This window comes from Amia ocellicauda, chromosome 22 (genome assembly GCF_036373705.1).
Source record: "Amia ocellicauda isolate fAmiCal2 chromosome 22, fAmiCal2.hap1, whole genome shotgun sequence".
NCBI lineage: Eukaryota > Metazoa > Chordata > Actinopteri > Amiiformes > Amiidae > Amia > Amia ocellicauda.
In genome coordinates, this window is record NC_089871.1 from 4,631,202 (window position 1) to 4,647,379 (window position 16,178).

Consider the following 16,178-nt stretch of genomic DNA (forward strand, 5'->3'; position numbering starts at 1 on the left):
ATGTGTAGAGAGGACAGACTGAAGGGGAGAGAAGGACGGTGGGAGTGCGGGAGCTGTACTCACGAGATGGCCTCCTCGCGGTTCTCCCCCCAGGAGAAGCAGTGTCCGAACTGCGAGTCGGCGAACTCGTGCAGCCCCCCCGCCGCCGCCACGCTGAAGTAGCCCCACACGTTCTTGCTGCTGCGGAAGTTCAGCTCCTGCACCGTGCCCGAGCTCGGCTTGAACCCCTGCCCACAAACAGGACGAATACCGATTAACACCAGCATGGATTTAAACACACCAGGTCTGTCTCGCACACAAAAACAGCTCGGGTGAACCACTGCCACGGAGCCACGCCGCACTAAAATACACACTCCCAAACTGTGTGAATCTCTAGCTGGCCCACAACTGTATAAATATTAAGCTCCTGGATGACTGTCTACATGTAGCGAAGCTCAAAGTGGCCCGTTTCCAGCCCAGGTACCTCGTCGGGGTTCTCGCTGGTGATGCGGGCGGCGATGACGTGGCCCCGCGGGGAGGGTGCCGTGGAGAGGCCCTCAAAGTCGATGAGCGTGTCGCCCCAGGGCTGCACCCCGTACATCATGCGGATATCCTTGATCCTGTGCAGGGGGATGCCCATCGCGATCTGAAGGCGGAGAGACATAACCAGGTCAATACCGGAGTCCAGAGATTCTGCAGACTAAAGCTGACCTTCCCCAACAAGAATAACAATTATAAAATATATATATGTAGATAGAGAGAGTGAGAGAGAGAGAATATGATTGAATTGCTGTACACCCCCAAACTGGAAATGTATTCTGCAATGGGTGTTCTTCCCCCAGTCACCACTAGACGGCGCTAAAAGCATGGATTTGCAGTGGTTGTAACAATACATCTCCGGAAAAAAATAAGAGAACGTTGATATCTGAACTTGGAGTGGTGTAGCTGTATAATAAATACAATGCACATGTGGTCTGATTTTGACCTCCAGCTTCAACCCTTAAAGTAAAATGCATTTATTTATTCTTTATTCTGAAAAAAAAAAAAAAAAAAAGGTTTTGGCCTGTTCTCCCATATAATCCCTCAGTAACTGCTGACCTACATTAGACACAAGAGCAGCGACAGAGGCAGCCTTTGTGCACAATCCCACCCCCCCTTCAGTACGCTGTCAGAGAACAGTCTTGCGAGGAATCTGCCCACTGACCTACATTGCCTCACATCGTGGTGGTTTGTACGTTGCTTCTGGTGGCTTGATGACACCGTCAGTTTTGCTGGTGTCCTTGGCAAACTATTTCCCACTGAGGGATGGTGTGGAAAATCGGGCGAGTATAGTGCCATGTACCTTTCTCTCTCCTCCTCTCTGACAAAGCGGCTTCACCCTCCAGTCAAGGTCTCAAGAGGTGAGCTCACCTCTTGAGCCCTTGACTGGAGGGTGAAGCCGCATTGTCTAAGCCGCCTCACCGGTCCTCCCCCACCCCACTCTCACCTGTAGCTGCGCCGCGGGCAGGTTGACGTCAGCCACCATCTCCGTACAGGGGTGCTCCACTTGCAGACGGGGATTGAGCTCCAGGAAGTAGAAGCTCCCGTCCTGGCTGTACAGGTACTCCACCGTGCCCGCGCTCACGTACCCCACCATCTTGGCCAGCTTCACCGCACACTGCCGGGGGGCGAGAAGAGCAACCACCGATTTGATACCGAACTCACGGATCCCGCCCTCCCTCTGCGCATCAGTCTCCGTCACCCAGGGCCGGGTGCGTGTCCGTGCCGGGAGCTCGGGGGGGGGGGGGGTACCTTCTCCATGTGCTCGAACACGGTGGTCATGGCAATGGCGGCCGGTGCCTCCTCGATGATCTTCTGGTGACGCCGCTGCACGGAGCAGTCACGGCCGAACAGGGAGATGGCGTTGCCGTACTGGTCGGCCAGGATCTGCACCTCCAGGTGCCGCGCGTGCTTCGCCAGCCGCATCACGAAGATGGGCGAGCCGGGGACCTCGGTCTGGACCTGTTGGCAAAGAGTCAAGTAGACCAGAGAGAGAGAGGGAAACAAAGGAAAAGGGACTAAGTACTGTTTACCTTCAGCTGGATTACTTAACAGAAGATCATTTTCAGTAATGGAGGCCTTTAAGTCAGGGCACACTACAGTACAGACATAGAGGAGCAGGGAGAGAAACCAACCTGTCTGAAGAGGTTGGGGAAGTCATCCGCGCTGTTGACTTTACGGATGCCCTTTCCGCCGCCACCCTCAGAGGCCTTCACCATCACCGGGTATCCCACCCTCTCTGCGGCCTATAGGGGGCAGCACAAGATTTATCACAGCCTCCAAACTCTTTCTGCAGAGGAGCATTGATCATGGAGACACCTTAAGGTTTCTCGAATTGGGAATTAAAAAAATAGAGAGAGAAAGAAAGAGAGAGTGGTCTGTGGCACAGGTGAGAGCCACGGTTACCTGCAGCCCCTGCTCCACGTCGTAAATGCAGCACTGGTCGTACAGTTCGGGAGGGACGTTGACGATCCTCTTCTTCTGGTCGCTGTCCGTCCAATCCACGGTCAGCCCTGCAGAGAGGACACATTATTGGGATATATCCACGCTTATGTTTACATACTGCACAGTGTGTAAAGATGCCAGGGACCTCAGCGTATTTCTTACCCATCCCACTCCAGGGCAGCGTGGGGATGCCCGCACTCTGTGCCACGATGGTCGAAGCAATCTTGTCCCCCAGTGCCCACATGGCCTGGCTCGGCGGCCCTGCAAGAAGTGACACGGCAATGTGACTAGGCCAAGCATCCAGCACACAAAACTCACGGGCTTCGCCGAATATGTCGGATCCTGGTAAGACACTAAATGGCAACAGAGGCTTAAAAAAAAAAAAGTCAGATTCTTACCCATGAAGGCGATGCTGTTCTTGAGCAGCAGCTCTGGGAGTTTGGGGTTCTCGGAGGCGTGGCCCCAGCCTGCCCACACCGCCTGGGGGGAGCAGAGGAGTCAGAGCATAGTCCAGACCAATAATTTAAAGCAAATACACACACAAAGCCACACACCCTCATGCGCACACAAACCCAGAGTTCCCACACACTCTCTGAAACAGATACGGCACCATATTAAAACACAAAGCCACACATCAGATTGTCCTTTTTATATTCATCATTAAAGGCCTATACGTGGCCTGTCGGTCTTACCTGCACAGGGATGCGCTTGGCGATGTCCAGGATGAGCTCCACATTGGCATAGTTGTTGTTATTGGGCCCTCCTGGCACGGGCACATAGTGATCGGCCATCTTGATGTACTCTGCACAGAGTGAACAAACAGCAGCGGAGACGCTGGTCAACATTTCATCAGAAGCAGCAACCAACATCGTCCTGCTAGAACTGAACACGGACACCCTCGAAAGATGACTGTCTAATATTCTCCATCTTTAAAAAGTGTTTCAGAGACCCATACCTCTGATTAAAAACACTCTTTCCTACAGACCAATAAATAAAAAAATAACTTCACTCTTTTTCACTGTGTAAAGTGATGCCCACAGCCATCTAAACATCACTCAAGACCTGTTAATGTATGCCATTAATTTTGCATACTTTGCTATTAATACAAGATGCTAGAGGTAAACAAATGTGCATCCCTGCCTGGCAGAGACACCCCCCACCCCCGAGTCACACAGTGTTCCTCCATTCCTGAAACACAGGACTAGCGTGCCTCTCCACACTCCCTGCCTGCCTCCCTCCCACACTTACTCTAAAGAAATTAAATATTTACACACTGCCATCACAAAGCACTGTGTGTTTCCATCCTGCCAACCCAAGCACTTTTCTAATTAGTCAGACTTGGCGTTACAACACGAGTAGGAAACCTTGAGTGATTCCTAGGATCCGGCTTTGTTTGCTCAAACAGATTTCCTTTAGGTCGCCACTCTGTCACACTTCTAAATGGCTTCTGCCCCACTGAACCCAGTGCCGCTGAACCCAGTCACCTCAACCCCCCGCCCCCACCCCCCCACGCTCACCTGCGTTGGCCTTCAGGTCCTCGGGGGTTACCATCACGACAAAGCGGATGGCACGCTCGTTCCGGAACATCTCGTAGGCCCAGCGGCGGATGGAGCGCATGCACTTCACAGCGGCGATGCCATTGTTGGCAATGAGGACCTGACCAGAACCGCGGGAGAAACGGGTCAAAACCAGGTCCACATATGGCTCCCCAGTCGGCAGTAAGAGAAGCCCCCCGCCCCCCGCCCTCTCACCCCTGCCCTCACCTTCTCGATGACCTTGTTGCCACCGAAGCGCGTGACGAACTCGGCGGGCGAAGCCACGGTGAAGTCCCGCTGCAGTTCGATGCGCCGCCGGTCCCGGCCTTGCTTCACCAGGTGCAGCCCCGACATGCTGGGTCTGTGGGGACGACGACAGAGAGCTCACAGTCTTACACACACAAGGCAACGTTTACCAGCTTCTGCTCAGGTAACCCAGGCTTTTAACCCAACAAGGTGTCACTTAGTGTGCGAATGAGCATCGGTGTCAGGGTGTTCCCTTGTTGTGGCACACTGCGGGTTGAGTACCCATCCCCAGGAAACGCAGACTCAAGTTGGCTCCCACTTTTGTATCGTACTTTGCTTTCTCCTCGGCGTGCATGTCGAACACTATAATTAGCCGGTACTCCAGCCATTGTGCATGATTAGTGAGTTTCTCAGTCTGTCTAGGCATGGACTGCACACAGCTGGGTGTGTCGGTGGTTTGTGGTTTTACTCTGGATAATTACAGAATTTTACGTCTTAGGTAAAGCACTGTTAATTGATACCTGCAAACTCTTCTCCTGCACTACACCACACAGCACAGGGAAATAAATCCCACTCCCATTGAACACCTGGATTGTTTCTCAACAAGGCCTACACAGCTAAGCCTACCCAGTGGCTCACCATGAAGTAATAAAAAGCATAACGTTAGAACAGTTATTAACTTTTATGGTCTGTCTATGATAACACCTGTTTCCCTAATGAGGAAGAAAACACAAGGAAGTGCCCGATAAATCTTTTGGAGTTCATATCTAAGAGATAACAAATGCAGATTATTATTATTATTATTATTATTATTATTATTATTATTATTATTATTATTATGTACCACTGCACGTTTTTTTTTTTTTTAAGAAAGGGGCATGGTGTGAACTCTTTGGGACGTTTAAAGATTTATGAATATGCCTCTGAAGTCTAAAAGCAAATCTATATCCTCATCAGAAGATGAAAGAAAACCTACTTTGGACTGGAGAGGAAGATCAAACTAAGGGTTACACCGTGGCGTTGAGTCTTCTACAGTGACACAAATGCAATGTTCGACCTCTCACTCTGGGGTCTGTTTTACTCGAATGTCCGCCTCCCCTCTCTCAGAAAGACTTTATTATCTCTTACAGCAGGAACTGATGGGACCTTACAGGGCACGCAATGGAGACGGGGCACCGGTTCAGCCACAATCAGTGAGCGGATACACGTGGCTCCAATCAGGTCCACCACAGCACAGAATTAAAACACACAATCCCATTGTAAAACAAACAAACAGAAACAGAACAGAAACAGAAGCCTTAGAGGCCTTGAGGGAAACACATAATTCCTAATATCACAACAAAGCAGCAGGGCCTTCTACTCCAGCACAGAGCCAATGAGGAGGGAGACGGGGAGGATCAGTCTTGCATGTCTATTGAGAAGGCATGTCTCGTGATTCCAGCTGTGTTCAGCCACATTTTGGTGGCCTGACTGGGCTGTGTTGCATCACTGCTGAACTGTCTCAGCTACAGCGGGTCATTACCACCCTCCTGGCATCCACAGCTCAAGTCCCCGATCCAAGCTGACGTTACACAACGCTTTGTTCTCCAGCGGCCGTGGCCTCTCTGCTCCCAGCAGGGCAGAGGTTTCCAATTGTCCCGTATTTACAGTTTTGCGCTCCATCTCGTTTCTCCTCAACCCCCGCCTGACATTAATTAGTCCAGATAAAAGACACAGCTGCCTTTGTGCATGGTTACCCCAGCGTGCATGAACTACAACAACGGCCATTGAAAGCCACTGGAATGAGTACAAAGGCGTACACTAACAAACACATTTATTAGGTCAAGGGTCGTGAAACACATTCTGACTGGCATTAAGATATCGCAGTTTTACCGTCTGTAAGGGGTTAAATATCTCATGATGCATCTTTGTCATTCAGAATAATGCGTAATATGATGATACATGCAAAAAAGTCATTTACCAACTTAAACATCTTTGGATTTTACATGTCGCAGAAAGTCAGATAAATGTCCACTTTCAGTAAACTCACACAGTTGTCAAACGACAATGGTAAACCAGGAAACAATCAAGTGCATAGCAACTGCCCCCTTGACCTGATTTACTGCTCTCCTGATAAGGGAACGCCTGAAGCTTCTACCTCTTTCCAAACACAAAATTAACTCCAAAGGAAAGGGCCGTTTTGCAGTTTGTTGGTATATAAATATGCCGTATGAGGCTCAGGGTTACCCTTATTTGGGAAGATTTTAATCCAGATACGCACAGATAGAGACAGACACACACACAAATCAAAATTGTCTGCCGTAAACGGGTTAACCAAAGCATTCTCTCTCTTCTGGACACAATCTGCTAATGACCTTCCCTTTGTTTTACCACCTCATTTTAATATTCCCTTGCACTCTCCATGTTAATCCTTCAGGTGCAGGTTTTAACCCCAGCAAAGGTCTCAATATTGACATGTAAATTTCAGCTGTGCGTGTTCTCTGGCACACTGGCATTCCACATTGCCCGTTCTTGTGTCTGCTCGAATCAGAGCCACAGACATATACCAAACATAGATATGGTAAAGTAAATAAAGTAAATATATACCATTTTGTATATGCACGAAAATATATACAATTACACACAAAACACACACAGACATATGTACATGAACACGAAAAAACATTCAGTTTGAACTGTTAGGAATCATCATAAGACTTGATTTTCATTCATCAAGACAAAAAAAAAGGTCCCGATTGCAGGAGGGTAGGGGACCTGCTCTAAACGTGGCTCAGAGCCACAAGAAAATAATGACTTCTTTCGGTACTGTGATCGTGCGGGAATGCCATCCAGACCGTGCACCATGGCCACGCATGCATAATCAAGCCCGGGATGCCAGGGGCTGGTAGAGGCTTTGTGTGCGATCAAGAGAGCACCACAGAGCTGAGCCTCGAAACAAGGAGAGCACGGCGGCAGTTGGCAGCCGGACAGCAGCAGCCCTTTCAGTGTAAAGAGGCTCTCTGTGCGGAGGCTGGTTTTCACACCGCACAGAGAGGGGCCGCCGGGGGAAGAATTCTACGCTCTCTCCAGCCCTCCAACCTTGCCCGGGAACACCGTGTCCTCACAACTCTCTCACACTGCTGCCACAGCACAGCGGTCAGCATACCAGTCGCACACAAATCACCACACATCTCCTCTGAGCCCTGAAAGGCCCTGGACTGACACCAGTCTATCCATCTACCGAGAAAACAAGAGTCATGTCTTCCCATGTCTGCTTTGGAATGCTTTTTGTGCTCTAAACAGTGGTATTAACGCATATTTAGCAAAAAGGAGTCTAGGAGTGAGGTGAAAAAGAGAAAGAAAGGATTATAAAGATAGAGAGAAGGCAGAGACAGAAGGAGACCAAAGAAAAAGTCCAAAGAGAAGAATATGTAGAATAGCTTGAGAGAAAGGAGGACAACACTAGATCGATAAGAACGAGACAGACACAGAGGGAGGGAGGGAGGGAGGGGAAGTGACAGGCTGGCCAGGTGCGGTGGTGACTTCACCTCATGTTGTGGAGTGGCCCATCTAGGTGGTCGAAGCCCAACTCGTACAGGCTGTCCGAGCTGACGGAGGAGGGGGACAGCGAGCGCTCCTTGTCCTCCAGCAACCCAATCTTGCACAGGATCTCGTCCTCGGAGTTCTCCTCTGACACGGAGCCGATGGTGAAGTGCGAATGCACGGCGGGCACCTCGGGGGGCTCCTTGGCCGGGGGGGCCTGCTCCGCCATGACTGGACGACCCTGGCAGGCTGCAAGCACTGAGGGGGAGGGCAGGGGTGGAGGGGGTAGAGAAACCAGTCAGACAATGCCAGCTCACATGATGCCTGGAAAGGAAACAGTCTTGTGGTCCCACCGCGGGCTACACTCGGTGCAATAAACTGCAGCTGACCTACACTGGGGGGAGAGAAAGGAGAGTTTTGTCTTCTACAGCTGTCTGCACACTGAGCAAAGAGAGCCAGGGTCATGAAGGGAGTGTGTCTCAGCCATTCACACCAGTACAAAAATTGCATCACAATAATTTCACAATTCGGTATTGGCTACACCCTTATCTGCCTCTTGCAGGACTGCCAGATCTGCATAGATGGGCACACGCGTTTGGACACTGTTTAAAGTGAATGCGTAGGCGCACTCCTGGCCTGAGGGCTGCAGGATCTGTGTGCTTTGGTTCTACCCAAACTCTTAACTATTCAGATTAAACAATTGGACCATTTCACACCTATATGATAGTGTTAAAAAGAAACCCGGTCAAAACAATGATGCACCTGCAAAGCACAGATTCCAAAACACCCGCCTAGTGGTTTGCCAGAGGCTTCTCGGATCTGCCCAAAGAAAGCCACCATGAAATATTTGGTTAAGAATTTGCAACTGGTGGTTGGGTCAAAAGTGTAATTGAGTGCAGGAGGAGAAAAGGTCGACCCATTATTTACCCATTCTTAATATTGAATGTGAAGATTTGACACCACCACTTCAGTTTAAATATGCACATTAAATGCATCATATTTGTATCTCATGTGTAAAAGGGAGGTTGGTTATTTTCAGATTTAACTATATCGGACAGTTTGAGAAACCCAGTTCCTGCACAACCCCTCTCTCTTCTGTATGTAAAACAAATCCTAACCCTATCCAATCTCTAGGAAGAACAGCCACACATCAACATCAAGTTATATGACAATAGCCTTTGGCAGTGGTTCACAACCCTGGTCCTGGAGGACCCCCTATGCTGCTGGTTTAGGTCCCAACTGAGCTCTCAATTACTTAATTGAACCCTTAATTAAAGTAACAATTTGTTTACATTTCACAATTTAAATTGTGTAACTGATATAAAGTTGGTTCCTTAATAAGACAAGTTAAAACCCCTACTGTGCAAAACAAATTAAAAGGCTCTGATTTAGGAAATTATTTGTTAATTAAGGGTTCAATTAAGTAATTGAGATTGGAACAAAATCAAGGGTAGGGTAAGAAAACAGCAGGGAAGGGTAAGCCTTTTGACCCCATTCAGAGTAATGATTAGAAAAGAGCTGTATCATTGTCCACATCCTTGAAATGATTAAACAGAAGTAGCAACAAAGTGTCAGAGGGAAAATAAAAGGTAAAACACTTTTTGCATTTTCCTCAAGAAGGGGTCAAAGGGCACCCCAGAGGTTGGCCACAGCCCCTCTCCCTACTGACAACATTTAAATGTACTAGACTATAACTTTCAAATATATATGTTAACTATAGAAAGACACCTTCTTTGAAAAGGGCTGTTAAAATGCCAGACAAAACACATCCCAACACTCAGCAGCAGCAGCACCTCTTCCCCATCACCGGGACCGGCCTCCTCTCCCACCCCTTGACCCGCAGCAGCAGCAAACCAGGACCCCCCACTCCCACCCACAGCCCCCTTCATAACCACACCGACTGACCAGGCCTTACAGACACATGGCACTGCAGCAGCAACACCCCACAACCTACCTCGACTACTGGTCCTCAGCGAATCGCCAGCAACACCTCAAAGCAAACACAAGCACAATAAAACTCAGAGCCTAAATCACCACGGGCACTGCCGAAAAACAGCCCAGAATAATACTGTGGCCGAGACTAAAAATGCAAATACCGCGGATGCACCATAAACCGGCTCCAATGTGTGGAGAGCGCCGGTCCTGCAGCGGCATCACCCCCCACACGTGATGGAGAGCAATGCCCTCCTGTTGTTAAAAAGCTCGGTGGTGTAATCAGTGAGCAAAGCAATAGAGGAGCAAGACATGAACCATTGATCGGATAGATAGATAGGGAGAGAGGGGTTGTAATTAGCTTATTAATAGGTCATCTAGGAACATCTATTCAGTAAACTAGATACCGGTTTCACAGTTCCCACCACCTGCCTCGAAGAGGCTGATGGGGTGTAGCCGGGAGAGGGACTGCGGAGCCGAGGTGCGTCGGTGCTGGAGAGGCAAGATGTTGCAAGATGTCGACACACCTAACCGGTCCTGTCAGACCCGCTCCCCCGGGCGGACACGTGTTTCTATTTAAACCTGTGCTAACAGCGCTCCATCGAAATAATAGTGTTTTCATGGTCATGATTAGGATTGTGATCAATAATAATGATTAGGTATTGAATCCGCAGGCACAGGAGCTGTATCTTCAATGTGGGAGAATGAAAGCACGCATTGTGACGCAAACCGCAGGACACAATGTAACAGTTCACAGCGCAACCCTGTAGCTCTATAAAAGAGGCCATTTAAATACATATAAATCGAGCCGCACGCCGGGAAGTGAATAGTCGACAAATGCAAATCATATCAAAACGCCGCTCTGATTTTATTTTTGGACTGAAAAGGACACCGTTGAACACGGATGCATCCCCAACCGGGTTTAATGCGCTTATCTGAAGGAAACTCACCGTGAGAGAAAAACCGGCAAGCTATCCTGCTGCGTGATCGCCGGGCCCTGAGGGATGGTCGGTGAGATTCAGACACTCTGTCGGCACATCGTCATCCTGAAGGATGGAGGGAAGAAGAAAATAAAAAAATCACATTACGGTGGGCTAGTGCCGGAGCTGACAGCTACCTCACTGAGTGGTGTGATGCGGCGCGGGGTTACTGCCGGCTGTTCACCCCTGACCCCGGCGAACGCACGCTCCTCGAACCGAGCGCGCTGATTGGCTGTGCGTGTCTGTGGCCACACCCCCCGCGGCTCAGGCCAAAGGGAGGTGTGCCCAATCCGCTGCGAGGTGGGCGGGGCCCCGGGTATGGCACAATATGGTCCGATCCAGCCGCCCGCCGGAGTGCACGGAAGACTGAGACCAGGGTCCGGTGTCTGGGGCAAATTGGCATTAATATGAGGCTGCCAGTTGTTCATTTATAGATGGATCAATAGAGAGTTACTACAGGGCGAAATGAAGTACTGTCTCACTTTAATAAAACAAAATAATCACGGTGAAAGTAAAGTAATCATCCCTGCAAAATGCCATTTTATTCCATGAATGTGCATTTAATAACTTTATAAAACATATCTAAGTGGTTGATTGAATGGTAACTTCAACTTGCTCTGATAGTTATATTACAAAGCACAGCTCAAACACTTTATGTTGACGCTCTTGAATCAAGATGTAATACAACAGCACCATCCTTTACAGGGAGCACAACTGTTCCAGAGCTGCTGCTGCTATAAATATCCCGGGCTCTAATATAGGAACAGGGATAATAGGCCAGGGGTCTCTTTTGCAGCTGCCACACACGTGAAGGTGGGCACTGTGACTGCCAGTGACCTGTCCTTCCAGACTGGAACCCAGCAAACGCTGACCTCGTCTCCCCGTGTTGCAGAGCCGTGAAAAGGCAGCCAGGCATTGCTTCACACGTCTGGTTCTGTCATGCAGGGAGATTTTGGCCATTTACACAGGAAGGCCAGCCAGGTGCGGAGCAAGCCAAGAAGAACTAGAAGTACTTGCTTTTATTTCAGGTCGATGCTGAAGAACAGGAACTCTCATCAGATTACCAAGCTGTCCCTTTCAAAAGCCAATTACTTTTAGTTCTTCTTGGTGGGAACCTGCTCTATTTCAAAGTGGTATTCTCAAGCAGACTATTACTTTATTCTGTTGTGTGTATTGTTAGATAAAATAAAAAATAAAATGCCACTACTGCTGTACTAACACTAGATCTAACTGCCATTGAAACATTCCTCAGTTGGGACATCAGCAGACAACTTCACAAACAGGATGTTTTTAATTTATTTTCATATAATATATATATACACTCACCTAAAGGATTATTAGGAACACCTGTTCAATTTCTCATTAATGCAATTATCTAACCAACCAATCACATGGAAGTTGCTTCAATGCATTTAGGGGTGTGGTCCTGGTCAAGACAATCTCCTGAACTCCAAACTGAATGTCTGAATGGGAAAGAAAGGTGATTTAAGCAATTTTGAGCGTGGCATGGTTGTTGGTGCCAGACAGGCCGGTCTGAGTATTTCACAATCTGCTCAGTTACTGGGATTTTCACGCACAACCATTTCTAGGGTTTACAAAGAATGGTGTGAAAAGGGAAAAACATCCAGTATGCGGCAGTCCTGTGGGCGAAAATGCCTTGTTGATGCTAGAGGTCAGAGGAGAATGGGCCGACTGATTCAAGCTGATAGAAGAGCAACTTTGACTGAAATAACCAGTCGTTACAACCGAGGTATGCAGCAAAGCATTTGTGAAGCCACAACACGTACAACCTTGAGGCGGATGGGCTACAACAGCAGAAGACCCCACCGGGTACCACTCATCTCCACTACAAATAGGAAAAAGAGGCTACAATTTGCACAAGCTCACCAAAATTGGACAGTTGAAGACTGGAAAAATGTTGCCTGGTCTGATGAGTCTCGATTTCTGTTGAGACATTCAGATGGTAGAGTCAGAATTTGGTGTAAACAGAATGAGAACATGGATCCATCATGCCTTGTTACCACTGTGCAGGCTGCTGGTGGTGGTGTAATGGTGTGGGGGATGTTTTCTTGGCACACTTTAGGCCCCTTAGTGCCAATTGGGCATCGTTTAAATGCCACGGCCTACCTGAGCATTGTTTCAACCATGTCCATCCCTTTATGACCACCATGTACCCATCCTCTGATGGCTACTTCCAGCAGGATAATGCACCATGTCACAAAGGTCGAATCATTTCAAATTGGTTTCTTGAACATGACAATGAGTTCACTGTACTAAACTGGCCCCCACAGTCACCAGATCTCAACCCAATAGAGCATCTTTGGGATGTGGTGGAACGGGAGCTTCGTGCCCTGGATGTGCATCCCACAAATCTCCATCAACTGCAAGATGCTATCCTATCAATATGGGCCAACATTTCTAAAGAATGCTTTCAGCACCTTGTTGAATCAATGCCACGTAGAATTAAGGCAGTTCTGAAGGCGAAAGGGGGTCAAACACAGTATTAGTATAGTGTTCCTAATAATCCTTTAGGTGAGTGTATATATATATATATATATATATATATATATATATATTATATATATAATAAATGTTGTTGGAAATCTGTTTTCAACACTGTAATTCCAAGGTTATTGTTACTTTATTTAATACATGTACACGTATTACATACATTAACTAAAACTAGTAACTCAGTCAATTTGTCTCTAGTCAATAAAATGAAAGTAGTTTTAAATCTGTTCATAAATCAGATTAGCCAGCTATACTCATACACGTCTGGATTCAGAAATCCGGTTTTAATATTGTGGTGTCTTTTTTTTTTTTTTTTGCATTTCAGTAGTTTAATGGGTACGTGCAAGTGCTCTAACATTTCTATTATAATATAGCAAGTTCACTGGTTACACTGAATTAGAAGTTGTAAAGCTCTTGTTGAAGAGCAAATCGAAGAATATCAATGCATATTATTTTAGGAAACCTATTTAATTATGATAATTTTTTCTAAACATTATTTAAAAAAGAAAATGGGCGATCTCGAAACACTGCCTTCACCAGTGCGCAGTTAGAAGAAAACATTTTGTGCAGAGGCGAAGTGTTTCATAGTAATACATGTTATTTACAGGACCCTGTCGAGCGTCTCTAGCGTCCCTGCATTTTGGGATGAAACCGCACAACAGCCTCGCGTTTTGATTGGTCCGTATCTGGCAGAGGTGTATGACGTTGTAGCCTGTTTATATTCAGAGAGCATGAGATCCAGACACGTAGAGTTATTGCAATACTGTCAGCCTAAATCAATATAATTACTTAAATACATAAAGAATATAATTTGATATGGTTAAATTGTACATTTATAGATATTTACATATATAGATAGATATCGTTACATAGAGACAGAGAGAGAACCTTTTCTACGGTGTAAAGGGCTAATTAATCAGTGTGGGGGGGCACATAATGTAATGCAGGGGATCCCAATCCTGCTCCTGGAGCACCGCCTACCCTGCTGATTTTTGTTCTAATTGGGCGCTCAATTACATAATTGAAGCTTAATTGAAGTAACAATCGGGTTAGATTTGCCTTTTAAATTGTGTAATAAAACAGTTGGTTCTTTAATAAGTAATTTATACAATACTACACTTCACTTAAAACCCCTACTATTTAAAATAATTAAAGGGGGGTTAATATAGGAAACTATTTGTTCAATTAAGGATTCAATTAAGTAATTGAGAGCCGATTGGAACAAAGACTCAGTGAGAGACTCTCAGCACAAGCAGACGGACCTTCACAGCAGACACAGCCTGTACAGAGTCGGACAGCGACACCCAGTGGACACAGATTCAAACGGCATGTAAAGTATCGAGTCTGCGTGTCACAGAACTCTGGATAATATATTATTTAAAGTTTCATGTTCATGGTAGTATGTGGGTTAGTATCAGTGATAGTTTGTAGGTTAGTCGAAGCAGTCGTAGTTTAAGTTTGGAGTAATATAATAGCAGGTTGGTTAATGTCAATAATAGTATGTCAGTTAATATGCTGCATATATGGAAGTCATAAGCAGTGATACTACATTATGATTATAATTAATGTAAAAAGCCCAACTATGTCAACCCATTTAATAACGCACAAAGTAAAACTGAGAAAGTTTTGAAAGGTGATTAATTATTTTTCCTAATGTGTAGTTAGGTGTTAATGACAATCTTGACAATGCCCCGTAGGAGCCATATAGAATTGCCCTGTTATGCAATTTATTATAATAATTATTAATAATAAAGATCTTGCAAGAGAACTGTTGCCTGCATGATGTCACATGGAGTCTAATGAATCCAGTCTTGGACAGAGCTGCTCTCTGGTAGAGTCGAGATAATCTGTTCTGTCAGCACAGTGTTGTTAAAGTCAGCAGTGTTGTTAAGTCAGCGCAGTGTTGTTAAAGTCAGCGCAGTAGAGTGTCACTGCTGTTAATGTCAGCGCAGTGTTATTAAAGTCAGCACAGTGTTATTAAAGTCAGCGCAGTGTTGTTAAGTCAGCACAGTGTTGTTAAAGTCAGCGCAGTGTTGTTAAGTCAGCACAGTGTTGTTAAAGTCAGCACAGTGTTATTAAAGTCAGCACAGTGTTGTTAAAGTCAGCGCAGTGTTATTAAAGTCAGCGCAGTGTTGTTAAAGTCAGCGCAGTGTTGTTAAGTCAGCGCAGTGTTATTAAAGTCAGCGCAGTGTTGTTAAAGTCAGCACAGTGTTGTTAAAGTCAGCGCAGTAGAGTGTCACTGCTGTTAATGTCAGCGCAGTGTTATTAAAGTCAGCACAGTGTTATTAAAGTCAGCGCAGTGTTGTTAAAGTCAGCGCAGTGTTATTAAAGTCAGCGCAGTGTTGTTAAGTCAGCACAGTGTTGTTAAAGTCAGCACAGTGTTATTAAAGTCAGCACAGTGTTGTTAAAGTCAGCGCAGTGTTGTTAAAGTCAGCGCAGTAGTGTCACTGCTGTTAAAGTCAGCGCAGTGTTGTTAAAGTCAGCACAGTGTTATTAAAGTCAGCGCAGTAGTGTCACTGCTGTTAAAGTCAGCGCAGTGTTGTTAAAGTCAGCGCAGTGTTGTTAAGTCAGCACAGTGTTGTTAAAGTCAGCACAGTGTTATTAAAGTCAGCACAGTGTTGTTAAAGTCAGCGCAGTGTTATTAAAGTCAGCGCAGTAGTGTCACTGCTGTTAAAGTCAGCGCAGTGTTGTTAAAGTCAGCACAGTGTTGTTAAAGTCAGCGCAGTGTTATTAAAGTCAGCAGTGTTGTTAAGTCAGCACAGTGTTGTTAAAGTCAGCGCAGTGTTGTTAAAGTCAGCGCAGTAGAGTGTCACTGCTGTTAATGTCAGCGCAGTGTTGTTAAGTCAGCACAGTGTTGTTAAAGTCAGCGCAGTGTTATTAAAGTCAGCACAGTGTTGTTAAAGTCAGCGCAGTGTTATTAAAGTCAGCACAGTGTTGTTAAAGTCAGCGCAGTGTTGTTAAAGTCAGCACAGTGTTGTTAAAGTCAGCG

At 46.5% G+C, this 16,178-nt stretch overlaps 1 protein-coding gene across 12 annotated transcripts in view; it reads right to left on the reverse strand.

Annotated features, from left to right (window-relative positions):
* acaca (acetyl-CoA carboxylase alpha) overlaps nt 1–10,855 on the reverse strand; it is a 65,855-nt gene extending 55,000 nt beyond the window's left edge. For all 12 annotated transcript variants that reach the window (XM_066695577.1, XM_066695574.1, XM_066695573.1 and 9 more), the window contains exons 1-13: nt 10,649–10,855; nt 7,772–8,024; nt 4,227–4,359; nt 3,981–4,119; nt 3,156–3,265; nt 2,862–2,943; nt 2,626–2,724; nt 2,425–2,531; nt 2,154–2,264; nt 1,771–1,980; nt 1,466–1,636; nt 464–625; nt 64–227 (exon numbers count right to left, since the gene is read on the reverse strand). In XM_066695577.1, the coding sequence (XP_066551674.1) occupies nt 64–227; nt 464–625; nt 1,466–1,636; nt 1,771–1,980; nt 2,154–2,264; nt 2,425–2,531; nt 2,626–2,724; nt 2,862–2,943; nt 3,156–3,265; nt 3,981–4,119; nt 4,227–4,359; nt 7,772–7,995 (1,712 nt within the window). In that variant the 5' untranslated portion in view covers nt 7,996–8,024; nt 10,649–10,855. The remainder of the gene's footprint in view (nt 1–63; nt 228–463; nt 626–1,465; nt 1,637–1,770; nt 1,981–2,153; nt 2,265–2,424; nt 2,532–2,625; nt 2,725–2,861; nt 2,944–3,155; nt 3,266–3,980; nt 4,120–4,226; nt 4,360–7,771; nt 8,025–10,648) is intronic.
* Between the last annotated feature and the right edge of the window lie 5,323 nt (nt 10,856–16,178).